This window comes from Fusarium oxysporum, chromosome 11 (assembly GCF_000149955.1).
Source record: "Fusarium oxysporum f. sp. lycopersici 4287 chromosome 11, whole genome shotgun sequence".
NCBI classification, from domain to species: domain Eukaryota; kingdom Fungi; phylum Ascomycota; class Sordariomycetes; order Hypocreales; family Nectriaceae; genus Fusarium; species Fusarium oxysporum.
The window spans coordinates 899,958-926,516 of record NC_030996.1 but is presented as its reverse complement, the minus strand read 5'-3'; the positions used below and the strand labels follow the sequence as shown (position 1 = coordinate 926,516).

Here is a 26,559-nt window from a genome sequence, read left to right as displayed (position 1 = left end):
CCACGTGTGTACATCCATTCCACCCCGGTCGAATATGTGCTACATCCACTATGTAATTGCCTAAAAATCGCACATCCACTCTACTTGGTCCCAAAGTGGAGTGGATGTAGTGGTTCCGACCCTTGAATTCAGGAGGCCGAGGCACTTGGTGTTGAGGGTAAGAACCCCAAATCCAAGCTATGAATCCAAGCATTAATGTTTAACCTGACATAGTCGAGCAATGGAGACACTGAGTGTAATGCTGAAATTAATGAGGTGACGCTGTCGCGACAGGTCGTCCCATAAATGGCTTGTCGCAGAGGATTTAAAGGACAGTTACTCGTTTAAGCGAATTAATTGAGACAATAACTTACAGGCTAATGGCTCTAAATTCATATGGTATCCTATTGGAACTTTGATGTTTGATGTTCGAGAAGTCCAAGCAAACAGACAATGAGAGATTACTTAGACATGGTCGCCTCCATTGAGTGCAATCTAAATTTAGGAACAACTCATTTCAATCGCGCGAAGTTACCATCCAGAGGACACCGCAAATGCATTAAATACTTTCAAGAAATTAAGTGCATACTAAATTTAATGTTCTCAATCCCTACCGCTCACAACAGCCATCCTCTTCTTGTCGTCATCGTGAGGGCGTTTAATCTGACCTTCTCTTGAGCTTCTGGGTGGCATCTTTAATTGGGTGATGGGGCTCACGACGACCAGCCGGCGTCGAAAAGCGCCCGAACCAATGAAGCTCCCCGAGAGCAACAAGCGGAAAGTTCTCAAGTTCGCAAAGGCTCTCGTAAGCGTCGCATTCTTCGGGGCCCCAAAGGGGGGGTGATGATCCCTGAAGACCTGCCCAAGGAGTGCTTCTGGGCGAAACTGAAGTGCGCCCACGGAAGAAACCCTCTTCATTTTCTTTCCGAATTTGATCCATTGATCAGCCTCGACGGAACCCCTGATTATGAAATAACCTTTAGGAGTCGTCGGTGGTGGGAAGATCATGACCCTTGGCTCGATGCCTACAAGGAGGCCCTCAAGACCTCTGACGAAGGCTGGAAGATGAGAGATGAGGCTATGAAGCAGGATGATAGTGTCTCTGATGATGAAGGTGCCGATGACTGGGACTTTATGTGTCTGCCTATTCCTGCGGATGAAGACGGTAAATTTTGTGGCGAGTTTGAGGATGACGATGAGGAAGAGGGAGATGGCGAGACTGCGAACAATACTGGGAACGAGAATGATGAAAAGCCTTTTTAATAAGCTTACATCACTTCATCCGAACTGGCCTTGTGTCTTCACCATGCGTGGTGTAGATCGCTTTAAGTGGTGGTAGCAAGAATGTTGCAAGCGCATCCAGGACCACTTCCCCCCCTCCACCGCAACTACATTGGCGTTTACGGTGTATTTGAGGCATTTGAGAACATTGTAGATATTCTTTATATCATACAGCCCTTCCAAACCTGACCAACTAGCTCGCAGGTTGCCCAGTTTGACTCTGTCTTCCAGCCTACTTCCAGTTATCGTGATTTCTGGCCGGAAGTTGAAGGGGTTGCTATGATTCTCCAGCGTGGTCAGCTCGACTTCAATAGTAAGTCATGATGCTGTGCCAAGAATATGTTGTTCTTTCTGACAGTCCCAGTTGTCAAGCATTAAGAATCAAAGCGAGCGAGGGACGAAATCGTAGGCAGCCTAGTCCTCGCTACCATTGATGCTCTGGAAAAAGCAGGATGTATTCATGCCCAACTCAGAGATCCGCAACCTCGGTTCCGTGCTTTTCACATTTATCCGATGGAGGCTCGACGTGTTCTGTGGCGGCGTCTCCTTTTTCAGCATCTACGACGAGAGTTTGTCTTGGATATGCAAGGTTGTTGACCTTGCTGAAGAATCCAACGTCAAATTTACAGTTCTCACGACTTTGAGAAAGATTATAGACAGATCAAAAGCATTCGAGGTAGCCCGGCTGGGTGGATGGACAAATGGGAGAATGTCGACTGGCAAAGCCGGGTAAGTACTCTTGCTGTTACTTTCAGAAAGAAGAGTTGACAGGTTTTAAGCTCAGAGACTATAAGGATGAGAAGGGATCTGACAAGCTCGGAGGACATGACTTTGATATTACTACGATGACCGAGATTGAAAGATGGCGGCATGAAGATAAGTAAGTCCCCCACGATGAAGGTTCCGCTCACTCATTAACATCTTTGCTCGTAGATGGCATTGTGCAGCTAGGATTCAATGATATATCTGATTCCAATAAAGATGAGGCCTATCAACAGAGGACCTTGAATACGAAGAAGTATGCGATTTTTGTTGGTGGATATATAGTGTATCAGACTGGAAGAAATATTGTCCCTTGTGTAAAGTTATTTGAATTTGAGAGGTATACGTCTAAGCTCGCTTCTTGTTCAACAACTCCCTCGCCATCTCACATGATTTCGCAAGATCAATGTTAGAAATCACGCCAATTCGCTCGTTGATTTCCTGCTCAATCTTGGGAATATCCTTTCCAACACCCTTCGCCCTCCACTCATACGCATTTCCAACAAACCTACTGCTATCGACAAGCCATTGGCCCCTCTCTCTCCTCGACTCATCATAAGCGGCAAATGCAGCCTCAATATCTGGCAGACTCTGCACACGCTCATCGGCGAGAATCTCTGCCATGACTGCGCTATCTTCTATACAGAAACCAGCTCCGGCACCGTGGTGGGGACTTGTGGCGTGGGCGGCGTCGCCGAGGATAGCTATTCTGCCTTTATAAAACGATGGGACGGGGTTGTCACCAAGGTCGAAGATGGCCCACTGCGAATATTAGTATTTGGTCGTTACAGATGCATAGTGTTGGACATACCACACTGAGAGTTTCTTCTGTTAGCTTCAAAAGGTTTGTCACGGTGCTGTTGTAACCCTTGAAGTCGTCCAAAGCGTCCTGGCGATGCGCTGTCTTGGTGAGCTTTGTAGGATCACTCCACTCGTTCGGATCTGTGCGGAACGCAACGACGTTGAGCTTCTCGCCGTGGTTGACTTGGAAGGTCAAGACATGGCCATCTTGTCCCATCTGAGGCTTATCAATATCATGTCTAGCCAAGTAAACGGGCCATCAACTTACGTGCATGCATGCGTTTCGCGCTCTCTCCTCACCAACAGCCTTAATGGCCTTGTCCATGGGAATGAGACCACGATAGGCATACTTGTGAGAGTACCGAGGCCTGGCACATGGGTGATTCTCTCCAAAAAGGATTCTACGGACGCGAGATCCGATACCATCACAACCAATCAGAGCATCGGCATATGCCGTTGTGCCATCGGAAAAGCTCATGCGAACCTTACCATTGGGCTCTTCCACTGCGTTATCAATGTGCTTGTTAAATTGCACCTTGTCTGAAGGTAGAAGGTGAATAAGCTCGTTGAGGAATTGAGCTCTGTGAACACCGTTCTGGCCGAGAGGAGTCTTGATGCTGAAAGCCACCTTATCATCTTCGGTGGTGCCGTCTAGGAAGTCAAACCAGGTCTTGCGCTTAGACTCCCAGCCATTCCAGGTGCAGACTTTGAGAAAAGCATCGTGTACACCAGGATGGCACATCTTCATCGCTTGCACAGCATTAGGAGTGAATGAGACACCTGCGCCGATCTCGTGGAAATTGTCGGCTCGCTCATAGAGCATAACGGGGACATTGCGATGGTGAAGGGCGATAGCCAAAGTCAGACCGGCAATACCACCGCCGACAATGGCTATGTCGAATGGCTTCGTAGTGTTTGACGAGATAGCCATGTTGATTAGTAAATGATGATTAAAGAAAGAAATCTGATTGAAGCAATTGACACCAGGCCGCGAGTAGTTCTTGGTCTTTAATAATAAGGAGTGAAGATACTTTTGCTCACTCCGTAAAGCTAGTTAGTCCCCATTCTGCCGTCATAGACGCATCCGACTCTTCCAGACCAAAAAACCAAGAAACAGCCAAGAAGTTGGGGAACACCCGGCTTCCGATCCCCACTCGCTGCTTTCCGACGCATTTGGAGTCTGAGCTCGGGGCCTCCTTTGCGGGGAAGATCTCCACGTTGCTTCCGCGGAGACTGACTCGGTAGTTTCTGAGTCGATCTTCTAGATCAAAATAAGCCGCATATTCTTTAGATGCCGACTGAGTTTCAAGCTGGGGAAACGGCACGTGGCCACTATCAGCTTCGGATGCTGGGTTTCATGAAGGGTTCTTGGAGATATTTGGCGTGTTCGACCTATCAGAGGAGGGTATTGTCATGTTTTAAAGGCGCAAAGTCGAAGCTAAAGAATGAAAGCCAACTAAGCTCCATTTACAGCCAACCACAAGCTTTGAAGGCGCAGAAAAGAGCTGCAAAGAAAATATCTAATACAGAAATGGTAGGTTGCAGCAGATCTCAAACACCTAGATCCGGCATTCGAGAGACGTGTACCCCACGGGGGGAAAGGGTTTGGCTATACCCCAAAGATGCATTAGTTCGATAGCCCATGTGTATAAAAGCAGTCCCAATAACAACCTGGCTTACCCCAGATTCTACTACATTATCTGAACTTGCTTTCCGAGATGTCTTCCAATCCTACCGTTGTATTTGCCCCAGGCGCCTGGCACCTGGCTTCTTGCTTTGACCCCATTCGCGAGGCCCTTCACAGCCGAGGATGGACAACCGAAGCGGTTGAGTATCCATCTGTAGGAGCTGAACCTCCCACCAAGGGTCTTGATGATGATGCCGATGCTGTCCGAACGGTCCTTCAGCGTCTAGCCGATAAAGGAGAACAGATTGTCCTTGTCGTTCACTCGTATGGTGGTTTGGTCGGTGCCAATGCCGTGAAGGGGCTTGGATACCGCCAGCGCAAGGAACAAGGTCTTCCCGGTGGTGTCATCATGTTTGTGTACCTAGCTGCGTTCGTAACGCCTCTCGGCCTGAGCATCAAGCAAATGCTCGGCGGCCAATTCCTGCCCTGGATGAACCCCAAGGTAAGCAAGCTCAAGCATTCTCGCGAGAGCGGAGACCATTTTAACCATCAGCAGGGAGATTATGTGTACGCAGACGCACCAGAGGAAGTCTTCTACCATGACCTAAGTGGTGAGGCCCTTGACAGCGCCATGAAGACGCTCAAGCATCAATCAGGCCGTGTTTTCACAGATACTGTGACATATGAACCGTGGCATGATATCGAGACCATGTACTTCTTCTGCGACGAGGACAAAGCGCTGTTCCCCGTAGTGCAAGAGCAAATGGCAGGTATGCTGGGTCCGAATGCCGTGCAATTTCACTCGAAAGCATCGCACTCCGTCTTCCTGTCGAAGGTCGATGAAACAGTCAAGGGAGTTGAGTTAGCTGCCGAGGAAGGCAAGAAGAGAGCAGCTTAGGTTGATGCTCAAGTCTTTTGGGGCAGTATGCAGCACTTTGGAATTAAGATATCCTGTTAGCTTATGAAATCGAATTTTGCATCACAAGATCCTGAATTGTATGAGGTCACTGAGATCTCTACTGAAGTCGAGTACATGGAAACAGATCGAAAGGCTTGTCCGATGAAATAGAGCGCACTAAAATGTATGAGCCTGACTGCTATCAAACTCAGAGTTGACCGGCAACGAATTACAAAACGATGTACCAGCCTCGACAAATCCCTGCGGATCTAAGTGAAAGTGAATAGGACGCCGGAAACCTTCACCCTGTCTTCTCAAGTGCGCACAGCACTCAGCATCCTCATCGTACGGCTGGCGCTGAAAGTGAACTTGGCCTCGCTCCTCTAGACCCATCTGGTAAATAGGTTCTCTGACCTCAAGCTTTTGCATGTTCGACTCTAGGCTGCTGCAAAATTCGAAGATAGGCTTAAACTTTCCGGGGTCTAGCCACATAGTTCCTAAGAACAGTCCTCCAGGCCGAGTCCGCTTGAGAAGGTTGAGAACGATCGACTCCTTCATGAGTTGGAACCGTAAAGCCAACCGATTGAGTCTTGGAAGGTTGGGGAGCTCTGAGACGTATTGCAGGATCTTCCAGTTGGGAAACTGGAAACCTTTCAGCTCAGGAAGACCGGGAAGGGAATGCCAAGGGCTTGGTATGCAAAGTCTTGAGGTCGAGGACACTTTTGGACAAGTCTCGCAAGGCCAGTGAAATTGCTTTCGTTTTCCGCTTCAGCACGAATTTGCGGCGCTGTCCAGTCTGTGACTCTTTCAAGCCAATCCGTGTCGCCAACCTCGCGCCAATCATCATCACGTTCTCTGAAGGCAAAGGCCCTCGTTGAGATGTTGATGTTGAGAGGTGTCACGGTTGCCAGCACATGCGCGATATCAGGACTGTCCCAGTCACAATCAGGTTGAGTTGATCGCCAGCCAAGGCAAAGAGCTTCATGTCGGCATCGTGAAATAAATTGAGACTTTGGATTTGAAGCTTAGCAGCAGCCAATGACTGCATCGCAACAAAGAACGTGTCGTTGCTACACTACCAGGTACTTCTCATCGTGGAGCGCTCTTCGACTTCACTTCTGATCTGGATTTGATGTTTGGGACGTCCTTCAGTGTGGATCCTCAAAGCGACGGTGCCCAATGGGTTTTCAGTGCCCTTTGCAAGCGCTGTAAAGGCCTTAGTGAGAAGACTGATCAATTCCTCGCGCGTCGCGGGCGGTTCGCTCAACTGCCTTTCTCCATCTTCATCGTGGACACCCATTATTGCCAGGTTCGTGTATACAGTGCCTGATTCAGCATCTTGGATTAATTTCTGCAAGCGCTTTGGGAGTCAGAAACACTATCCTGTTAGCGATTCTTGCGTTTGTCACGATCAGTCGGCGGCGTCATGTAAGAAATGAAATCGAGAGGAGGTCCATCCACATGGTGATGGGGCTCGAAACCAAATTCATTCCAACCAATAAGCTTGAGCCTACCTCGCCCAAAGCTGATGCTATATCCACCAAGTTGTGGAAGCCTTTGGTGCACTATGAATATTTACATCTAGAAACTCCGAGTCAAGAGTCAGTATTGATAAGTATTCAAATACTTACATACAGCTGAACTCAAGGACAAATCAATCGCGGTTAAGAGGCCAAGTGTCAATCCTTTGGCTGTTTTACGTCTCATTCACGTAGAGTTAAAATTATAGCTCACAGGTGTCAAGACCAGAAGATTGTGCCTCAATAGGTATTGTCAATTCAAGTATCTGATTCTGGGCGAGGCCTTTTTTTCCTATCCATGACATAATAGTCAACCCATCCTCCAAGAAGTGAATAATTGTTTGTGAGTCCGTTTACTTGGTACCGGGAATGTCGAGGCAGGCAGCGATCTGGCCAGCAAGTCGAAGAGGGCTATGGAATAGTTAGTATTTTGATTTCAAATCAAGCAGGTAGCGGTTTACTTACCAGCCGATGACGTCGACAATTCCAATAATGCTGTCGAGGCTGAGGTCGGGGAGGCATTGGGTGATGCCGACGATCTGGAGAAGACAGGCAGGATCGAAGAGGGTTGGGAGCTGTCGCTCCTCAACCTGATGAGGGGTAGCAGCCGCAACGGCAAGGGCGGGAAGAGCGAGGATGAGTGAGGCCTTCATGTTGATGGTTTGGTTTGGGGGATCTGAAAGATCTTGAGTTGAGGGATTGTTTGATTGTTGTGATGGAAGAATGTGATTGTGAATGCTGAAGATGGACTGATGAGGAGGGACGAAGGAGGGTTTTTATAGATATCCAGACTCTTACAAAATCAGGAAATTAAGTCCTTCAGATCATCTCTCCTCCATTCTCAACGACCACATCCTTTGTGAATGTCTGAAAACCACAAGTCATGAGAGGCTGCCCGAATTCCTCAGACAGTCGTCATGCTGCAGAGTTGAAACTCACGATAGGTACATCACTTGCCATAGGATATTGGTAGTCCCAACATGTCAAAATCGTCCCACAGCCGTGCGAAGACGTTTGGGGTTGCACAGGTTCAACGTCCTGGCGACTAAGTTTGTCTTACCGCGTTGGGCCGGAAGCATAATTGTCTGGTATGTGATATCTCAACTTGGCAACTTTCGTGATAATTCTTGCTATTCTGAGACCTGCCGCTGCCATCTATGTCAGAGGCGTCTGTCAAGGCAACGACAACCGTTGATTTACTGGCGATTGGGATGAAGGGCCGTTCTGAGCGGACCGGAATATTCACTGTTTGGCCCTTGACTTCAAGATCGTCGAGGCGGTGAGAAGGACCCGAGATGAAGCCAGGAAGTGAAGTTTCCATAAACTTGGTTTTGACTCAGATTTGCATCTGTAAAGGTTTCCAGCTGCATCTACAATCACATATCACTTCCTTAGTTGCTTGGATCTTGACCAAATATTGTATGTCTTCGAACTGCTGCTGCTGCTGCTGCTGCTGCTGCTGCGGCAGTGCCCTGAGAGAAAAACTGTCTTTTGAAAAGAGAACTTCACTCAATAACTTGGTCGTGGATCTTCAACCCCCGCAAAACATTCTAGTTGTAAGACAACAGGACGCTCCCCTTTCTTCAGCCTCACGTCAAGCGGCAAGCACCGTTCCATCCTTGGCCATCCTTGCATCAGTCTGATCGACATCAAGGGCCAACGTCCTGTCTCAACGTCGAACGTTCCATGGTGACAGCTTCTGCGGTATGAGTGGCACAGTAAAAGTGATCTGCAAACCGTTACTTATTCCCTAAATAAGAGGATCGACTGGCTGCTGATCTCTATCGACTCGCATACGTGACTGGGGGAATACGAAAATCCTCCTGCGGGGCACCCATCATCCCTTCATTGTAACAGGGCGCGACATCTCTCCCTTGACTGCTTTAGTCTCGTGAAGCCAAATGCAACCTACGACCTCATCACAACCAAGATCGACCGGGGGAGACATCCGAGTCACGTCAGTGGACTGCCAATCTTGACATCTCCGCATCGAAATCTGCAAGTCGTCCAAATAAGAAGCGGCGGGAGCTGCCATGGCAGCTTGTGCCGTCTCTTGGCTCACGAAACCGGAATGGAGCAGCGTTTGGACCCCCAATGTCTCGGAGCTGCGAATATCAGTGGTGCGGATGTCGGTCAGGCGGAGTTCCCTCAGCGGTAATCCGAATGTCAGCTTGGCACTGATCAAGTGCGTTAGGTGGACTGTCAGTTACATAACTTATCGGGATCTAGATCGAGCGGCCCGTTGCGAGCGGGAGTTTACTTCAGAAGCTAATATTAGGGGCTGGTGGCAAAGTTAGTCCCGGCTGGCAAAAAGTGTATTGTGCACGAATAGCATCTTGAATTTTCAGTCAAATTCTCAATTGAGTACTTATGTTCCATAAAATTACTGGATTTTATGAGACTTCTCATGTAATATGCCTCAGACCAGCAGGTCTGGACTTGGGCGCAGTGGAGACATATTTTCAGCTCCAGCTACCATCTCATGAGCCAGCCAATAGCTCTTTTCTCTGTTTCGGTCATTTGATGAAGCGGCATGATGCCCCATCAGTGTCTCTGCTGTTATGTCACGGCACGGTAACTATGACAGGAAAACCTTTGCCGTCATACCCGCCAATGTCTCTGCATGAGTTGGTTCATAGTTTGAACATGCTGCATGGTCGAAGAATGTGACGGCTGACAAGTGGCAGCGAAACGGCTAGTCTTAACCTTAACTCTGAAAAACTTCCGATGGAGTGAGCGTCGTCGGATGTGAGATGTGATATCCACGATAGGATAGGCGTCCGGAACTCTCCATCGATCGTCCACATTCATTGTCGATCTATCGTTTCAATTCAGCAACAAAGCAAAGGAGAGTGGAGCTCATAATAAGTTCATGACAGATTGCAATTAGTCAAACAATCGCTTGAGGATGTATTCATCTCGGTGATCTTGGATGACGCACACGTGCCCGTGCCATATTGGGGTTGGGCCAGCTGATCAAAGTCTTGCAATTGGGAATAGCCTGTCACTTCGGCTTGATGTAAGCCAGTGCTTGCAGTACTCAACGAAATTATTCAAACTAATTTGGAGTTGTTGAAATCGGAGCTACTGCTTCTTGGGCATTGCCGGTCAACTTCAAAGCAGATCCAGCGATAGGGTTGGTGGTGTGCCATCGCGAATTGGAAGTTGAACCTTGCACCCAACCTCGTGATGAGAAGACAGATCAGGCTCAACAGACAGTTCTGCCTATCTACCCGTTAGTTAATTGAGCGTTCTGTCCCTAGCCATTGGGTGGCGAATCAATGCCACAGTAATACGGAAGAGATGCTGATGGTATCTCTTGTTTCATTCGATGGTTTCGCTCCGAGTTACAAGACGGTGCTGGATCTTGATTGCTGTCACGAACTGAGCAGAAGGAAAACTGGGTTCCGTGCGCAACAGGCCTTGTAGAACCATTGAACACGAATTATATTAAGGTTGCAACAATATAGATAATGCGAATACCCTTCCAAGGATATCTCAACCATGAAATACCTACAGCCGGTCTGAAGCTCAATCCCAGAGGAAATGATTTTGGAATGACTACCCTGCAGCCGTGCATTTTCCTCAGCCACTTTAGGGCTGCTCCCAGCTGCCAATGACAGGCTAGTAATAAGTGCCACTGGGAAGCTATCAAAGATTTGCTTCTTGGGACCAGGGTGAGTGAACCATGGCGCGGATCCGCGTATGGAAAAGCCTGCACAGGTCTCACGAACTCAAATACTCGTACTCTAAATGCTGCGCAATACTAATATCCAATCTTGATAAGCCAGCTCATTAATGCCGGCACATATATCCGAGAAAGCATGCACATCAAATGGTTGTTGCGCTACCCCATTACAGGTTCTGTGTTCTTACAACGTCAAGAGGAAATGGCAATAGTGCAGTGCTGCACAAACCACGTACGGGGCTTAATGAGGTGTTGCACGGAGTTAAGGGTTGTTGTCCGTTGGAACTTGTGCAACACGGAATTATGTCAGAGGCATGCCTTGTGCGATGAGTGCGAGGCAATATTCAGCATGATTTTATCAGGTTATGAGCAACATTGGCAGGCTATTGGTAGTGACATACCATTAATTGAGCAGCTGAGATAGGTCTGCTGGTGATGATCAAAGGCGATGGCAGTCATCTGCTTCGCCAGTAACGAAGAAAATGACGTAAATGAATGCAGCGAGGATCTCACGTAATCGCGGATTGATGCATCAACATCTCGGTGAAAAAAAGTGCGCAACGCCGACCGGCTTATCTAAGTTATCCGCAGATCCACGAAGGAGCGAATCCTTCCAGTCACATTTTTAGGAGGAAGTGGGCATCTTTTGTAATCACAGTTATCTTAGCGCCATGTCGGCGTGTCGGCCACGTCGCGACGCGAGCTGGCGCCGGTTTTTAGCAGCTAATGATCGCCCTGACCCTTACGCGAGGCCCCTATAGGGTTTAGCGCATGATTGACTCAGGCCTCGCTGCTCGGACTTGTCTAGATTTCCGACCTACGACGGGGGAACTCAAGAGTCCAGAATATGCGGCCATAGTAATAACATGGCACCATCGATCAGATGGATCTGGCTATTTAGATATGCAAGAGTCGCACGATTGTTTTTAATTTCGGATCTATTAATTGCTTAGACAAATAAACAAACAACTACCGGTCTCCATTAATCGTGGCCTGACTCTTTAAAACCCTTCAGCCCCTGCATCTCATCATCACATACCCCTTTAGTCCAGTTCAATCTTCAACATGACAGTCGATCTAGAACAACAAACGTCCTCCCCTGCTCCTACGTTACACGACGAGCCGGCCGTCATGGAGGACACACAGCGACATGGTATCAACTCAACAATATGGCAGGGCCGAAGAGGTCTTGTCGTTAAGATCCTCACAGGAATCATGGTCGCCATTCTCGTGATATTCCTCGCCGACCTTTCATACGTCTTCGGCTCCACATTCGAAGTCGGTAACCGAGTATCAGGCCTGAAGATTCTAGTCGTTGATTATGATGGTGGTGCTGTTGGAGAATCTGTCGCCAACGCATACAAGAACTTCCAGGACAAGACTTTCCCTACACTCGAGTTTCGATCCGCCGATGACTACCCCGAGACGAAGGATGTCAAGCATGGCGTCTGCAACGCCGATTATTGGGGTGCTATCTACATCAAAAAGGGCTCTTCTGATAAGCTTGCTGCTGCTTATGAAGGTGGCTCCGCTGCCGAGAACTACAACCCTGCCGATAGCATCACCTACATCTACAACAGCGCCCGATATCCTACTGTCGCTTCTGGATACTTGGTTCCCAACTTGCAAAAGGTCATTGGAGCTGCTCGAGGTAGCTACTACCAGTCCCAACAGGGTCGTTCCGCCCTGCGAAGTGTCAACAGCAGTGACCCAGCTGCCGTCGAAGCATATCTCAACCCCATCCAAGGTACCGCCGACGTCATCCAGCCCACCAACCAAGGAAGTCGAAACCTCTACAACACCATCAACATTGTAATGGCTATCCTTGGCCAGTTCTTCTACGTCCTCGCCATGAACGGCATCTACGACAAGTTCGGCCTTCACAAGAACATGCGCATCCGCGATCTCTTCATTATGCGTTTCATCAACGGCATGATATTCTCTGCACTCTATGCCTTGGTCGTCACGGGCTATATCTGGGCCTTCCGCGAAGACTGGGATGTTTCTGGCGGACAGTTTGCCCTATCCTGGTTGACCTTTTGGCTTTTCATGGATGTCAACTTCCAGGTATTAGAAACTCTTATTGGAAGCTACATTCCCATGGCCCTCACGCCTTTCTTTCTCCTCACATGGTTCATGATGAATGTCGGCTCTGTCGTGTTCCCCTTTGAGCTTACAGCTGGATTCTATCGCATTGGTTACATTTTCCCCGCTCACTCATTATGGATTATTCTCATCCAGGTCTGGTCTGGATGTGGTAACTCCCTTCACATTGGACTTCCTATTCTCTTTGCTTGGTGGGTTGTTGGACATGTGACAGCGTTCTTCGGTATCCGAAAGAGATGCTTGGATCAATTGGAGAATCTTAACACTGCAGAGGGCAAGCAACAATAAGGGAATCACTTGGCTGAGTGAGAGGACCTTTACTAAAAGTGTATTTGTACGGATTGGATGACATAGATCTTTGAACATACCCCTCGATAGACTACATACATAATAATTATTCCACACAATTTAGACAGTCGCATTTCTTCGAATATCTCAAGTGCATGATGAATTCCGTAGTTGAGCATTGTGCATTTCCCAAGCGAGTATCTAGCTAAGTCACAAGACGAACTTTCAGCTTGTCGCCCTTGACAATCTCCTCTTCCTTCGTCATGAGTTCAGGAAGATCCCAAGTGAGGTTGATGTAACGCCCGGCCAGCCAAGGTCGCCTTTCCGATGACAAATAAACCAAAGAGTTGGCACAAAGCGCAGGAGTGTCAACAAAGGCTTGTTCCTGTTAGCAGCTGATCCTAGCGATTCAAATCGACCGACTTACCTGCTCGCAACTCCTCGGGAACTCCCTCGATCCCGCCCAACATCTCTGAAGGAGAGTTTCCAGGATGGACGCTGTACGACACGATCCCTTTGTCCGCGTACTCGACCGAGATGAACTCGGTCAATCTGATAAGGGCTAGCTTAGAGATCTGATATGAGCTTAGAGTCGGCGATACGAGATGAGCTCCGACGCTGCTGATGTTGATGATAGTCTTGAGTTCCGACTTGACAAGCAAAGGGGCCAAGCCTCGTGCAATGAGATAGGGTCCATAGACATTCGCGGTGAGGGTCTGCAACCAGTCTGCAGGCTCAGACTCAGGGATGGACACCATTTTCATGAATGCTGCATTGTTAATCACGACATCAACATAACCGAATGCTTCGTCAATCTTCTGCGCCAAAGCATCAACACTTTCTGGAACACCAACATCAGCCTTGATGGTCAGAACCTCTGGCTCCGGATGGCCTGCTTCTTTTGCCGCAGCTTTGATAGCTTCGGCGGTTGCCGACATGTCGGATCTAGAAGCGACAACGATACGAGAAGTACCAGCTCGTGCAAAAGCTGCACACATGGCTCGGCCATAGCCTCGAGATGCTCCAGTGACGAGAACTACCTTGTCCTTCAAATTAAAGTTCTTTGGGTCAATGGCAGGATAGGTATCTGAGTGTACCACTGAGGTAACGTCATAGTCACCTTCATGGAGGTTAATTCATGCATAAAAAGAAGCCACACAAAGAGGGCTTGCTTACCAGGCCCTTCAAGAGGGTTGGGAGTTCCTTTGGGAGGAGGCATAATGAATACGCGTGGTATAAACTTTTGTTAATTATTTTGTCTTGAAATTGAGATAGAAGAGTAATTTGCTCTGAGTTCTCATGCCCAAGATAATGAGGCATCTTATATCCCTTCGTCGCAACAGGGTCTATGCAGCTATTACCAAGCTTTGGAGGACTTCGCCGCAGGCGGAATTTCCGGTCAGCCACTGAAGCACCCCCTGGCCAATCACTTGCAAGCGAAAATCCTCAGCCAAGGTTTTTGGTCCTGTCAGCATATATCATTACGGATATAAAGACGATGGTGCAGCAATTCGGAGTTTACAGAATTCTCTTGCCAAGGTTCTCGACAAATTCAATTGAGGGGCATACTATCTGCTTGCTAATTACAGCTACTCATACTTGCAGCGATGATGCAGGCTCCGTTACGGTGGCAATCCCAGCCAACAACTCTTCCCAAGTTTCATCTTCCATCATGCCAAAGTCCAACACGGCTTCTGGCTGCAGGTTTCCAGACCCAGTGCTCGAGAGATAACCTTCCGAGCTACCCAGTTCAGAAGAGGAGTTCTGTCCATCACATCCTGTAGAAAAGTTCAAAAGACCTGGTTCCAGCCTTCTAGTTTCCTCATACGCAGCTGCCACTGCCCATATCATACTCGAGAATCCAAACATGATATCTTCCTCATTGCCGATTCTCTGTACTTGAGAAGAGAGATTCTTGAACTTTCCTTGCAGTCGCTTTGCCTCGCTCTTCAAGTCAGCCACCCTCTCAACTGTCATGGCGTCGTGAACAGGAGAACTAATGGCCATAAAAGGGGCATTGCAGAGGGCAAGCCCAGTCTCTCTAAAGATTTCTGATGATATCTTGCTAGCATTTGAGAGACACAAGAGACTTCTGCAAATCTTGGCCGTTGTATAAAACGTGATGTACCAGAGCTCTTCGTCGGGATAGGCTATGATGGCATCGTTTAGCGACTTGCAGCTTCGGATAAGGTGAAACAAGATGGAAGCCCTGGTACTGGTTGAGGAAGACGGATTATTAGTTATGAAGAAGTTAGAAGTCGATTTGCTATCCCAAAAGTCATCATGCAGTGAAACTTCACTGAGTACAGTATCAAGCAAGTAAACCTCCATTCTTATAGCAACTGTCGATGAATTTTAGTCAAGCCATGAGCCGATAGTTCTTGGAAGTTGACTTACGGTTGTTCTGGAGGTCTGGAGGAATGGAGGCTTTCAACAATGCAGATTCGCTATTGAGGGTCTGCAAAGCCATGGCACTGACAAACTCTCCCCTCATCCCTGAGTTTTCTAGGTCGTCATACCCAAAAGTGTCGCATATACGACGGCAAAATTCGCTTATACGAACGAAATGGGGGATCATAAGGTCACTCGGATATTCTGCGTTGGCTAGGAGGAGTTCCCAGCTTTGCTTGATGTATCCTGTGTATGGTAAAGCGCCGCGAGTCCGAAACTTGATAGAAACCCTGGACAATCAGTCTGCTTCCCGTTAATGACCCTCGACCTTTCTATACGTACCAAGATGCTGTGCAATATGTTCCAAGCAAAGCCCGAAGTTGCTCTGCAGACCGTGCGGCCTTGCGTCCAGGGGCTGTTTCATCTGGCCCAAGATCGACTTTTCGTCTCATATTGTCAGGATTCTGATCGAGCCCGAGGTTCTGAACCAGTGAGACACACAATTGTGCGATTGGAACAATTTGCTGCTTCTCGTAGCTGATGAAGAAGTACTGGTACCATGCTAGGTAAACCAAGAGGCCTTGCAGAATTTCAAGAGTGCTTTCTGACTGCATTAAAACTCGCTGATGCGCTTGATTGCGGATTTCTTCACCAATCTGTCGTTGGATGGTGCAATTATCAAATTTCATGGTTGCCATGATGCACATAAACAAGAATGGCTTATCAGCCCTGAGAGAAGCGACGGTAGTTCCAGAAGAGATGGGAACAAAAGGAAAGTGTTGAACCGCTTTGGTACGATAGTTGTCAAGCAATATCTGCGCTTCAGTTAAGCTGAGAAAGCCGCGATCAACGACATCCACTGTCCCATGCAGTCTCAAGCCACGAGGTAACGGCAATTGGTCAAGCCGGCTGCCACTTAGTACGTTCATATCGAGGTCTTCGGCAGCTATTTGCGCGACAAAACCACTCATGGGCGTGCCCTGGGCTTGGTCGCCCAGCAGAGCCAAAACTCGACTCAGTCTTTGCTCGAGGAGTCGCGTGCGGCTGAACCCCGTCAATAACCGAAGAAAAGTACTTGTTTTCGTAGACTTACGAGGATCTGGAAGGACTCTTCCGCTTCTCCACAACATTGAGATAGGTGCATCGCTTACCAAGCCGATTACACCGCTGGCATTCGTCAGATGAGAATGGCAGGCATTTCGACTTGACAGAGGTGCAATTGACACAAGCTCTTCTTCTCACACCAGAAGCTTTTGAAGAGGTACTAGTCGACATTTCGTATTTTGGTATACTCAATATCTTGTCGTTGATCACTAGTATTAGGCTGGCGAGATTATGGAGTTCCTGGTGCCTGTCAGATTCCGATAGCTTTCGGGCTGCGGAGTTTCCGTCGGGCCAACAAAACTTGGATGTGCAAGATGACGTGAGTCAGCATTTAATACCCAATAAGCATAATACAGATTTTTTATCTAGCTAAATTGAGATCTTATCGCAGGTTCAATGACGTTTGCCCCGTCTGAAAGACCGTTTTTGTCCAAAGTTGCGAGCTTCTCTACTAGCTAGACAACGCTGTGTTCTTATAAATCAACTCGTCAAATATGACCATCTCTTCAAACCTACCAGCCATTGAATGGATCTGCGCTTCGGCGACTCTCTCAGACACGAAATCAAATATGAAGCTCGTGAAAGCCTCCTCAGGAGTAGTATGATGCTCCCCAGTCTGATCAACTCCTCGCAACAGGTTCTGAGCTTCCCCCGCCGCAATGGCATCTTTTTGCATGGCCATGGATAGAAAAGCTTTCGCAACATCGCGGAACATGGGATAGGAAAAGTACAGGCCTTGCTAGCAGCGCACACATAGGTAGAAATAGTGTCGCCATGATGGGTCCTGCAGATCTTCTAGCATCGCGAGGCTGAGCGTGGGTGGTGCGGCATTGAAGAATGTCGTGTAAGCAGATTGAGGATACTTCGCACAGAAGCAGAACACCAATTCTTTCAGTTGATTCATTGAAGCAGCGTATAATGCTCTGGGGTGACTGTCTGGAGATGTCAGTGTCATCAATCGGCTTGACCGTGGCAGGGTGATGAATGGGCGGAATATTATCGTCACAACGACGTGAAAAAGGGTACTTCCAGATGATTAGATAAGTTCTTCTGGATTGCCTACTGCATGACTTACTGGAAGATGATACTCTCGTATGGGCAGTCCTCTACTCTCTTCATGCCATCGTCAAGGCCGTCAACCCAGACCAATAATTTTGATACTTTACTTCAGCAAATGACAGCGAGACACGTTCCGAAATTAGTGCCTTAGCAAAGTTGTAAACACCCAGAACTTCCTGGGCAATCATCCAGAGTCGACAAGCACTCGAGAACGTATTACCACGGAAGGAACGTGATACGCTGGAAGCTGCACCGTTTCTGGGGTCTCCGGGTATGGGTAAAGGTAGCAGGAATGGGTTGTGCGTATGCTGATAGTATACAACGTGAATTCTAGTTAAACAGAAGAGTCGGGGTAAGTCTGCTTCCCGCTTATGGATAGGTACGTCAGCCAGTTGTATACCCCCCAAGCGATTTTCGAGCAGTGTTATAGATACACAAAACGGTTACTTATTAATACCTAATTACTTGGTTCCAAATTCTTCACTTTTGATACCATCCACTGCCTACAGCCTTTGTCTTGGCAGGGCCAACGTACTTCTTCTCGTACGCGGCGAACTTTTTACTCGCCGAAGATCCCTTGGCATCGGGGAAGTCGACCTTACAGCCCAAAGCCTTGTATCCGGGAACAAGTGCATCCGAAACACCATTGAGAATCGACTGCAAGAGCCTGACAGAGTTGAACAGCTCGGCAGGAAAGTTGGCGAAAATTGCATTGTACAGGAAGCAGCTCAAACCTTGAGGATCCTTGGGCAAGTCAAGTGGACCAACAACCCAACTACCATCAGCGCCAGATCCTCCAAGTGCTGGCTGAGCGTAAAGGTAGACGTCAAGAATCCCACCAACAGCCTCAGGGATAGTCATAGGTGTAGCGCGTCGATACCAGCCTTGCTCAGGAATGCGCTCAGGAACATGGGTGTATTCAAGGTCCTTATCCTTCCAAGCGTTCTTGCGCTTTGGCTTGGCGCCGTAGAAAGAGGTGATGGAAGCTTCATTGGCAATACCGCCAGCTCCAATGGTTCCATTGGAGAAGAAGCCAGGAACGAAATAGTACGCGCCCATAACAACTGCGGCGCTAGGAAGATTGAAGTAAAACTGCTTATTGGCGGCCTTAGAATCTCTGTATCTGTTCTTGAAATGTTCTTTGATCGCATCGACGTTGTAAGTGCCGTCACCCTTGGCAAGAGCCTGCTGGTGCATCTGCTTGAAAAGTTCTGACTTGAATGAAATATTATCTCCGTTGAGGTAGAAATCTTCACGTGTAGCAGACGCGTCGCCTTCGTTGAACTTTCCTGCCCAGATTATTAGTGACTGTCATAGTGTATGGTCTTGAGATTGATCACTTACCATGTCCAGCGATACCAGATGGCTTGCCAAAGATCTTGTTCAGAGCACCATTCAGAAGCCCGACACGGTTATCAGGACCTCCGATGCTCATCTTCTGAGACAGAATATCGCCACCGTCGACAGCACCACCGACAGCAAGGAGAGCAGAAAGATCTGCGCCCATGTTGAATAGTTTTGCAGTGCCAGCTTGGATCTGGCCGATCGTAGCGATACCGTTTCGGGGAATATCTATTAATTGTCAGCTGCCTGTTCGCTAGTCCTTCGATTCTTCAGCTTACATCCATGATTGGCCAAAGTGTTGAGACCAGGGCAAGGGCCTCGCTGGTCAGTTTTACCAGGAGCCTTGAACGGGTGAGAAGATTCAGGGAACTTCTGCAGACCCTTGACAGCTTTATTGGTAGGAATCAGACCCAAGACATTGTCGACGACAGCCTCAACAGTGCCTCCGAGCAAGGACACAACGCCACCCACGACGCCAGTCTTGAGCTGTCGAGGCTCATGGCTCTTCTCTGCTTGGCCGACTTGGTGCTCTTTTAAGCGTCGGTCAATCTCTGCACGCGCTTCCGGGTGGTTGAGCAGCGCATCTAATCCCTCCGGTGCTAACCAGGGGAAAGAAAGAGCCGAGGGGGCGCAAAGCGCGGCAACGACAACAGAGAAACGCATGTTGATAACCCGATGTCAATGGCTTTCCGAGTCAGGTACCTTCTGAATGCATTCAGGATATCAAGAATAGAGTATGGACATTATATAGGCATTTTTGATATCCACTTATGGGTTTCTCACTCGATATGCGTCTTGAGAATGCTATGATGGTATCTGACGTACTCGAAAACATGATGAAAGGCTTGACAAGAATCAGAAAACGCCTCTCTACAGAGGGATAATGAGTACGTTTGCTGGCAATTCTGCCATTGTACATACGACTGGCTGTTGCAAGGGACACTAAAGTCAAACTATCGATTTCCTAGGTCTATTTTGGTAATACGCCCTGGCGAGGTTCATAAATAGGGTAACGGTCTCCGGTTGAGCCATGTCGATCATAATGAGAATGTAGAGGATTTCAAAGCTCTCCTGATTATTGGTCCCAGACGATGATGATGGGGAACGGGCCGAAATGTTTCCTTCCTGCAAGTGCAGGGGATATGGCCCAGATTTTCCTGTCTTGAGCTGAGAAACACGCAAAGAAGAGACAGAATGACGATCTGATCATGGCCTTGTAAATCTGAGAACCGATTCCTTGGCTGAGGCTCAAACGTGGGTTCGATGATTGGGGCAATGGTGACAAATAACAGTTCCAACGTGCTCGGCTCCAGCCAAGACAGTATTATCATTAGCGTGGAGTCGACTAGCTCTCCCTTGTAGCGGCGATTCTGTGATAGGATTTTATTGTTTCTGACGAGAAGGTTTATCATGACTGGAATTCTTCTTGTAGCCCGTCATATTCTGCTGCGAGAAGTTCTAACACTATATCATATTGCTCCGTGGGGTACTTCATCTGAACCTGAAAATCTCACATCAAATGCTGGCTACGGCCCCGCTCCTCGGATATTGGCAGATCCGTTCTGAAGGTTCCTTGCTTTGCTTCTAATTGGCCTTGATGGGGTCCGATGCAGCTACGGAGCTTGACGTTGATATGTGATCATCTTGACGTTGAGTTAGACCGACGCTAGTGCTCATATACTTGGCCGAGGAACGGGGTTGCTTTTAAGCTAAGGCTTTACGGTTATGCCTTTTTCTACGCTCTAACTTTTCACTTGGAATCGATCTTCAAGTGCGATGTCGAATATTTATCGACTTGCTTGGCTCTTGTAGTAACCTGCTGTACCCAAGCAGATGATTTAAAGCTATCTTGCAACCTTTTGCTAGGCTGACACAGGCCTATAACATATTTTGTATTGAAACATTCCAAGCAGTTTAACTCTCCTTCTAGTGCCTCGCGATCTAACACCACGGCTAGCTTTAACTTCCACACGGATTCAACACTGCCAAGGCGCTCAATACCACCGTTGATCGTGATATAATCGATCAACGCTGCTAGACCGTTGCCAAGACATAGGCGGTAAGAGCCTTATTAGGCTTTCCTATGAGTCCTAACTGTTATATTAGTTGTCGAAAAGTAATGATCTTTTTATTACATGACTTAAATGGAAGCTATTATCTTCCAGCTGCAATTGCATTATCTCAATATATTGTAGGAAAATTGGCTGCAGGGGAGTTTATATGTTGGGCAAAATGTGATATCAAAAATTCAGAGAACAGATCAGGAACCAAAAACCAATAATAAGAAAATCCAAAAAAAGAAATGCTTCGTAGCAGCTACTGGTTTCGATCCAGTGACCTCCGGGTTATGAGCCCGGCTGGGATGAGTTAGTACGAATTTCGAGTTCCCACTGTGGAGAAGAACATACCGCGCTTCCACTGCGCCAAGCTGCTTTGCTTGAGCTTATGTAATAGCCGATCATTGAAACTTGACCATATACTCAGTACATTTTAGCTGGCCTCCCTTATGGTAATCAATTGCTTCTTGCTCAACATAATGACATACAGTGTATTTGTGTTTTAACAACGAAAACCCCCCGTTCCTCAACCTGATTAAATCTTACCGTTGCACTATTATTTTCTGGCTTTCTCAGTTCACTCTCAAGGTACAATTCAAGTGACCTACTGCGACATCCTGATGTTCAGGACTGGGCTATTTTTATACAGGCGCAGAGTTACAGGACCTTTTACCCGAGGAAGCCAACCGACCTTGATAAGTGTCTCCCTCCCTCCCTCCGGGAATCAATGAACTTGTTTCGGAATCACCGGATCAAAATACAATTCTATTGGAGATGAGTCATTTCGTATTGCAACTTGGTGGCTTCTTTCATGTCTCACAAAACTGCATCATCCGTTTCAAGGCAGATTTCTTGTTGATGGCCTCACAAGATTGGCTCGGATTCGCCCCACATGTCTAGCGCTGACAGCTCGTCAATCAAACCGTGCAAGGGACCAGCGGGTCTCTAATATTCTCCGAGTCTCGCATGTAAGTATAATAACCGCCAAAATAAACGCTTCGAAAGAACAGATAACAGTACTCACCTTCTTTGAAATGCCTGTTTTGTCGATATCGAATCAGTCCCTTGTTGTTGCATTAAATTCTCGCTCTAGTAAATTGCATTGTCGCCAACATGCAGCAAGTTAGAAACTCCACCCTCTCAAGGGCTCTTTTCAACGTCTGGATAAGCATTTGGACTCTCATTGTACTTTCGATATTCGCTCTCGCATGCCTTGTTCAAGCAGGCACCATCAACATGCCAGATTGGACCAAAGATCTTCGTAAATTCGACGATGAAGAATGGGCTCAATATTCAGCCATATTGATCATATCAATCTGCGTTCTCTTCGTCTTAACAATGGTCACTGGGATAGCTGCCCTTCGAGCCGATGGATATTAAACCTACTCGAACGGAAGTGCGAATCCTTGGCTGTAAAATACACTCCCCATGAAGGCTAAGAAGAAGGTTGTCTCGACAAATAAGGAGGTCCATCAACTTCGACAGCAACTAGCTCGACAGGAGTCACATTGCAAAGCCCTACCTTCTAAGACCCATTCCTGTTTCCTGAGTCGCCAGAGAGGCACATTGTCGTCAGAGAAGGCTGTGCCGCGCCGAACCTTTTACACAGGCGGGTATCTGACAAGAGACTCCCGACCCTGCAGAAGATGACATTTGTTTCTTCGCTGGTCATGTGTGGCAACTCAGCTACCCATATGTCCTTCTGACGACAGGTGGACGCACGGCTACCCTCAAGATATGATGGAAATGGAGGCCCAACAAACAAAGAACACGTTGGCGTCCCGCTCGATTGATCATGGCAGAAGGGGGAACCTGGTGGTACAGTATTGGAGAGTTGAGTTTGAAGTGAAGCGATGGAGCGTAGTCTACCCTTAGATACCATGGAACATTGCGTGCAGCTTAATCGTATTATACTATTCAACCCCTTCCGCTACTCAACCCCAGATTCCAAAACAGCAAAAGTATCAGTCTCAGAATCAAGCTCAGCCAAGGCATCATACGGCAGCGTAATCATTGGTGTCGTATGCCCAATGTCCACATTGAATAGAATCGGGAAGTTCTTTGAAGCAAGCCGTCCCTCACAGAATAGTCCCTTGATGATGCTGGCATAAACCTCTCGCTCCTCAGCAGAATCATATCCATAAGGTCGTCCTACAACCAGTCCTGCAGCGTCTTCGAAGACACCGTGAGCTATCAAGTCTGCAAACGCTGCCTGAACTCGGTGAGGAGGGTTTCCACCAGAGCCGTCCTCGTTTGTAGCTGTTTCGAGGAAGACGATTCGGCCACGCCAGTCAGGAACAATGGCTGAAACTCCCGATAAGCGGGCGACTACGGTGAGGCAACCACCGAACAATCGACCCTGAGCCTTTCCATGTCGCAGCCATTGCCAGTCGGTTGTCTTCACAACCTCTGGTGGCTCTGTCGATTCTGGTGTCGCAAAGAAGGGCGCTCCTCTTGGTGCGTAAAACTTGGATCGGGGAATCTGTCCGAGTGGTTCTGGAGATGCAATCGCTCGAAGCAAATTATCGACACAGAAGGCAAGAGGGGTATCTTTATCGTTGACATCATTCGCTTCCCCGATCTCGGGTACAGCACCAGGACCATAGAAAGTCCTGAGACCCGTTAAACCAAACAAGAACCAGTGCAAGCCCGAGATGTCGGAATAGCCCACTACGATCTTTGGGTTTGCACGAATGGTCTCGTGAAGTTCTTTGTCCGCAATCAGAGCTGGAAGAAGCTCTGTGAAGGTTGTGCCGCCAATGGTAGTGATGATGGCGGAAATGCTGGGATCTGAGAAAGCGGCTCGGATCTCGGAGAGCCGATTATCAATGCATGACTGAATGCCCTTATCTTCACTGAAGAAAGTCTGCACTTGATATCCTTTGTTTGTGAGAAGAGCAGAGGCCCGGTCTACGACTGCTGGAAGCGTGGCGTTGATACGCTCTGATGGTGATATGAATGCGATTCTGTCACCAGGCTTTAGGTGTTTCGCTCGAATTGGTGAAGGCATGCTGGGTGTTGAACGAATTTGCCTTGGCGCTATCTAAAAATGGAATCGACCTCAAAAGGATATGCGATGTTCAATGTTTCGAGTGATGTTGGTTGATCTTGTATCGCGTCAGATCCAGTGAGGGGTCAATGGCGGATTTTAATATCTCCACTGACGACCCTGCGTTACGTTATGTTATAAATTATGTTGTGATATCGAACATCACCGGGTCAGCTTACCTTATTCAATCCAGTCTGAAAAGGGAAAATGTGTGTAATCGTCATATTTCGTGAGGCCTAGATTGCCATCGCGCCCTTCAAGCGACAAACGAGTAACAAAAGTTCCACCATTCGCCATTTTCGCTAATGCCCATAAGACGATTATCCTTGTTCGCTTGCTCAATTTGGTTACTCTGGTCCACAGATGAGTCCCTTCGGATATCCGTTTCATTCTTGATTATTAACACCGTTGGCCATCATTTCGTCACCCATTATTTGCGTATCGACGATAGGAAATAGAGACATAGTCGTATCAAAAGAATCGAACCAAAGCATGTTCGGTGAAATACCCAGAAAAGCGTCCGCTGAAATATCGACGTCAATCTCTGTCTGCTCTCCTCCCTCCATCAAAAACCCTTGCTGCTCCTCGGTCATCTCGTTCGCTACCTGGCCCGGTCTGGGCGTTTGCGGTTGCGGTTGTATTCCATCCGTTGAACCGATTCGAGAGTTACCTTCTGGTTGCTGAGAATTCCGCAATGGCGACTTCCCGATTGTGTGAATACTCCCGAAGAGACCGTTGACGAGGTGCCGTTGACGTTCCATTCGTAACCTTGCTCGGTTATCCATGTATATGTCGCATGCATTCTGTAGGTGATCCAAGATCATAAGATGGCGCTTCGCCACAGCATCGTAACGACTGAAACGGTCGAGAACGCCTCTCGCTGCATGGAGACTCTTCTCGAGCGGAAATGAGTTGTCGAAATCCCCAAAGATCGCTGCACCGAGGACGAGGCCAGATACAAACGCCGAATTGCCAACAATCGGTAAGCGTTTCGGTATGGTTCCAGTCCTGACGAGAGTCTGTAGCAGGTCCACTGTCCGCACTGCTGACTCAAGGCAGGAGTGTACAAGAACTTGATTCGATGACGAAGATCGCTTTGCAGTTCCTTGTGCGGACTGTTCATTGTCTTCGACGTGTTGAGATACCGCCTTATGTAGGAATGGAAGAGACAGGAGCATGACCGTCCAATGGCCAGTTAGTTTGAGGTGTATTAGCCCAATGTTTGGCTGCTCTTCGCCATTCTGGTCACGGATCAAGTCATCCTGCTCAATGCCATCAACCGCGAGACCCTCTCCACATTGTGCAGTCCACCGTCGAAGATGCTTGCTGATGCGTTCCAGTATCTCCGGAGATATCATTCTCTTTGCATAAACATCTGTAAGGATCAACTCGAAGATCATGGAGAGATCATTGCAAGCTGAATAGTTCTGAGGGTTTGTAGTATCTCTCAACTCGGATGTTGAGGGAGGCCGGCCCAATGATGCGCTCATGAACAGATCGAGAATTCGGATGCCTTTCCATAGCTGTTCTCTCGCACGACCCTCATTGGCAGAGAAGAGGGAAGCAATATCATGGCGATGAAGACCGATGGCATACGCAGCTCGAACTCCCATGCCGAGATACATAAAAGCCGCGTTGCGGCGCGATGCACCTAAAAGATACATGGCGATGAGCACCAAAGCTTGAATGGTGACAATGCCCGGCTCTTCTATCAGGGTTTCCACTGTCAAGTACCGGGCATAGTTGAAGAAAGTCTCAGCCAGGTCATCTTTATCTTCTGGCCCTGTTTGCGCACCAATGGCAAAGACCAGATAGTATACCGAACTCGCAGGGTCAGCGATATCTTGGCCATCTTCAATCCACTTTCTTATGCCTTGGTCAAGTTCTTTTTGGTCGAAGAGAAGTAGTACGCAATTGGCTGATTGCATGTACCATTTCACAAGATAATCGAGTTCCTGCTCAGACTGCCGTGGTGGTGGGTTCTGGGCACTCGACAGGATCCATCCTCGCCGTGTTTCAGGCGATGCTTCGACGATACCATGTCGCAATGGGTCATCAACAAGGGTACAATCTCCTATGCTACGTCGCACAATCCTCCTAATATTCTGAAGGAAAGATAGGGTTGCAGAGTCGCCTATGAACATGTATTCACCCCTCGTATCTTGAACAAGGCGCGACATGCGTGGAAGTCTTTCAGGTTGTGTATTCGAGAGCAGCTGTAGAGAAGAAGAGGTCCCGTCATCAACATACGCCTCATCCACCGACGTCAAACCCGATCTGTTACCGACGGTTATACTACCAGCAGGAGTGGTCTGCTCAGTGATATTACTGAGTCTATCGGGATCGGGACTTGGTAGGGATGACGCGAGGATGCGTCTTGCGCCATTGTTTGAGGCAGATTGAGACTCGTGGCACTCATGCCCGAGACCTCGCTTGATGCAGCGGGCGCAGGGTCTACGGCCATCGCATCTTTGTTTGCGACGTTTGCAGCTCTCGCAGGCCTCGGCGCATCGTCTTCTCTCGCAGTCTCGGACCCTCCTGGTAGGCATTTCGTCGTCGGTAGGTCGTGTGAGGTCCCTGGAACTGAGGGAGTGAGCCGCGGGCC

General features: G+C 48.1%; 14 protein-coding genes and 1 non-coding gene across 15 annotated transcripts; 5 read left to right on the top strand and 10 right to left on the bottom strand.

Annotated features, from left to right (window-relative positions):
• Positions 1 to 730: 730 nt before the first annotated feature.
• On the top strand, positions 731 to 1,242 carry FOXG_09709 (uncharacterized protein; the record flags this gene model as incomplete). The annotated part of the gene is made up of 2 exons (XM_018388931.1): positions 731 to 784; positions 847 to 1,242. The coding sequence occupies 2 exons, from the start codon at positions 731 to 733 to the stop codon at positions 1,240 to 1,242; spliced, it is 450 nt and encodes a 149-aa protein (XP_018247099.1).
• An 81-nt stretch (positions 1,243 to 1,323) lies between these two features.
• FOXG_20135 (uncharacterized protein) lies at positions 1,324 to 1,638 on the top strand (the record flags this gene model as incomplete). Its single annotated transcript, XM_018400406.1, has 3 exons — positions 1,324 to 1,410; positions 1,465 to 1,573; positions 1,625 to 1,638. 3 exons carry the CDS (start codon positions 1,324 to 1,326, stop codon positions 1,636 to 1,638), a joined length of 210 nt encoding a protein of 69 aa, XP_018247098.1.
• An 82-nt stretch (positions 1,639 to 1,720) lies between these two features.
• Positions 1,721 to 2,221, top strand: FOXG_20134 (uncharacterized protein; the record flags this gene model as incomplete). Its single annotated transcript, XM_018400405.1, has 3 exons — positions 1,721 to 1,989; positions 2,045 to 2,140; positions 2,194 to 2,221. The coding sequence occupies 3 exons, from the start codon at positions 1,721 to 1,723 to the stop codon at positions 2,219 to 2,221; spliced, it is 393 nt and encodes a 130-aa protein (XP_018247097.1).
• Positions 2,222 to 2,252: 31 nt separating this feature from the next.
• On the bottom strand, positions 2,253 to 3,877 carry FOXG_09708 (salicylate hydroxylase). Its single transcript, XM_018388930.1, has 3 exons — positions 3,092 to 3,877; positions 2,834 to 3,040; positions 2,253 to 2,784 (listed from the first exon to the last, which is right to left on the bottom strand). The coding sequence occupies exons 1-3, from the start codon at positions 3,752 to 3,754 to the stop codon at positions 2,371 to 2,373; spliced, it is 1,284 nt and encodes a 427-aa protein (XP_018247096.1). The 5' UTR covers positions 3,755 to 3,877; the 3' UTR covers positions 2,253 to 2,370.
• A 609-nt stretch (positions 3,878 to 4,486) lies between these two features.
• FOXG_09707 (uncharacterized protein) lies at positions 4,487 to 5,436 on the top strand. Its single transcript, XM_018388929.1, has 2 exons — positions 4,487 to 4,952; positions 5,007 to 5,436. Exons 1-2 carry the CDS (start codon positions 4,542 to 4,544, stop codon positions 5,346 to 5,348), a joined length of 753 nt encoding a protein of 250 aa, XP_018247095.1. The 5' UTR covers positions 4,487 to 4,541; the 3' UTR covers positions 5,349 to 5,436.
• Positions 5,437 to 5,525: 89 nt separating this feature from the next.
• FOXG_20133 (uncharacterized protein) lies at positions 5,526 to 6,648 on the bottom strand (the record flags this gene model as incomplete). Its single annotated transcript, XM_018400404.1, has 3 exons — positions 5,526 to 6,067; positions 6,124 to 6,372; positions 6,435 to 6,648. The coding sequence occupies 3 exons, from the start codon at positions 6,646 to 6,648 to the stop codon at positions 5,526 to 5,528; spliced, it is 1,005 nt and encodes a 334-aa protein (XP_018247094.1).
• Positions 6,649 to 7,102: 454 nt separating this feature from the next.
• Positions 7,103 to 7,812, bottom strand: FOXG_20132 (uncharacterized protein). The gene is made up of 2 exons (XM_018400403.1): positions 7,334 to 7,812; positions 7,103 to 7,279 (listed from the first exon to the last, which is right to left on the bottom strand). The coding sequence occupies exons 1-2, from the start codon at positions 7,519 to 7,521 to the stop codon at positions 7,222 to 7,224; spliced, it is 246 nt and encodes an 81-aa protein (XP_018247093.1). The 5' UTR covers positions 7,522 to 7,812; the 3' UTR covers positions 7,103 to 7,221.
• A 3,585-nt stretch (positions 7,813 to 11,397) lies between these two features.
• Positions 11,398 to 13,093, top strand: FOXG_09706 (uncharacterized protein). Its single transcript, XM_018388928.1, has one exon. The coding sequence runs from the start codon at positions 11,622 to 11,624 to the stop codon at positions 12,948 to 12,950; it is 1,329 nt and encodes a 442-aa protein (XP_018247092.1). The 5' UTR covers positions 11,398 to 11,621; the 3' UTR covers positions 12,951 to 13,093.
• A 62-nt stretch (positions 13,094 to 13,155) lies between these two features.
• On the bottom strand, positions 13,156 to 14,169 carry FOXG_09705 (uncharacterized protein; the record flags this gene model as incomplete). Its single annotated transcript, XM_018388927.1, has 3 exons — positions 13,156 to 13,328; positions 13,378 to 14,070; positions 14,127 to 14,169. The coding sequence occupies 3 exons, from the start codon at positions 14,167 to 14,169 to the stop codon at positions 13,156 to 13,158; spliced, it is 909 nt and encodes a 302-aa protein (XP_018247091.1).
• A 374-nt stretch (positions 14,170 to 14,543) lies between these two features.
• On the bottom strand, positions 14,544 to 16,722 carry FOXG_09704 (uncharacterized protein; the record flags this gene model as incomplete). Its single annotated transcript, XM_018388926.1, has 4 exons — positions 16,435 to 16,722; positions 15,684 to 16,385; positions 15,348 to 15,631; positions 14,544 to 15,292 (listed from the first exon to the last, which is right to left on the bottom strand). Exons 1-4 carry the CDS (start codon positions 16,614 to 16,616, stop codon positions 14,544 to 14,546), a joined length of 1,917 nt encoding a protein of 638 aa, XP_018247090.1. The 5' UTR covers positions 16,617 to 16,722.
• A 174-nt stretch (positions 16,723 to 16,896) lies between these two features.
• Positions 16,897 to 17,160, bottom strand: FOXG_20131 (uncharacterized protein; the record flags this gene model as incomplete). Its single annotated transcript, XM_018400402.1, has 2 exons — positions 16,897 to 16,910; positions 16,962 to 17,160. 2 exons carry the CDS (start codon positions 17,158 to 17,160, stop codon positions 16,897 to 16,899), a joined length of 213 nt encoding a protein of 70 aa, XP_018247089.1.
• Positions 17,161 to 17,984: 824 nt separating this feature from the next.
• On the bottom strand, positions 17,985 to 19,511 carry FOXG_09703 (uncharacterized protein; the record flags this gene model as incomplete). The annotated part of the gene is made up of 3 exons (XM_018388925.1): positions 17,985 to 18,793; positions 18,849 to 19,076; positions 19,127 to 19,511. The coding sequence occupies 3 exons, from the start codon at positions 19,509 to 19,511 to the stop codon at positions 17,985 to 17,987; spliced, it is 1,422 nt and encodes a 473-aa protein (XP_018247088.1).
• Positions 19,512 to 21,158: 1,647 nt separating this feature from the next.
• On the bottom strand, positions 21,159 to 21,281 carry FOXG_20130. The gene has a single exon. It is a non-coding gene; the product is annotated as a tRNA-Lys (tRNA).
• A 1,554-nt stretch (positions 21,282 to 22,835) lies between these two features.
• Positions 22,836 to 23,915, bottom strand: FOXG_09702 (uncharacterized protein; the record flags this gene model as incomplete). The annotated part of the gene is made up of 1 exon (XM_018388924.1): positions 22,836 to 23,915. The coding sequence occupies one exon, from the start codon at positions 23,913 to 23,915 to the stop codon at positions 22,836 to 22,838; it is 1,080 nt and encodes a 359-aa protein (XP_018247087.1).
• A 425-nt stretch (positions 23,916 to 24,340) lies between these two features.
• On the bottom strand, positions 24,341 to 26,503 carry FOXG_09701 (uncharacterized protein; the record flags this gene model as incomplete). The annotated part of the gene is made up of 1 exon (XM_018388923.1): positions 24,341 to 26,503. One exon carries the CDS (start codon positions 26,501 to 26,503, stop codon positions 24,341 to 24,343), a length of 2,163 nt encoding a protein of 720 aa, XP_018247086.1.
• Between the last annotated feature and the right edge of the window lie 56 nt (positions 26,504 to 26,559).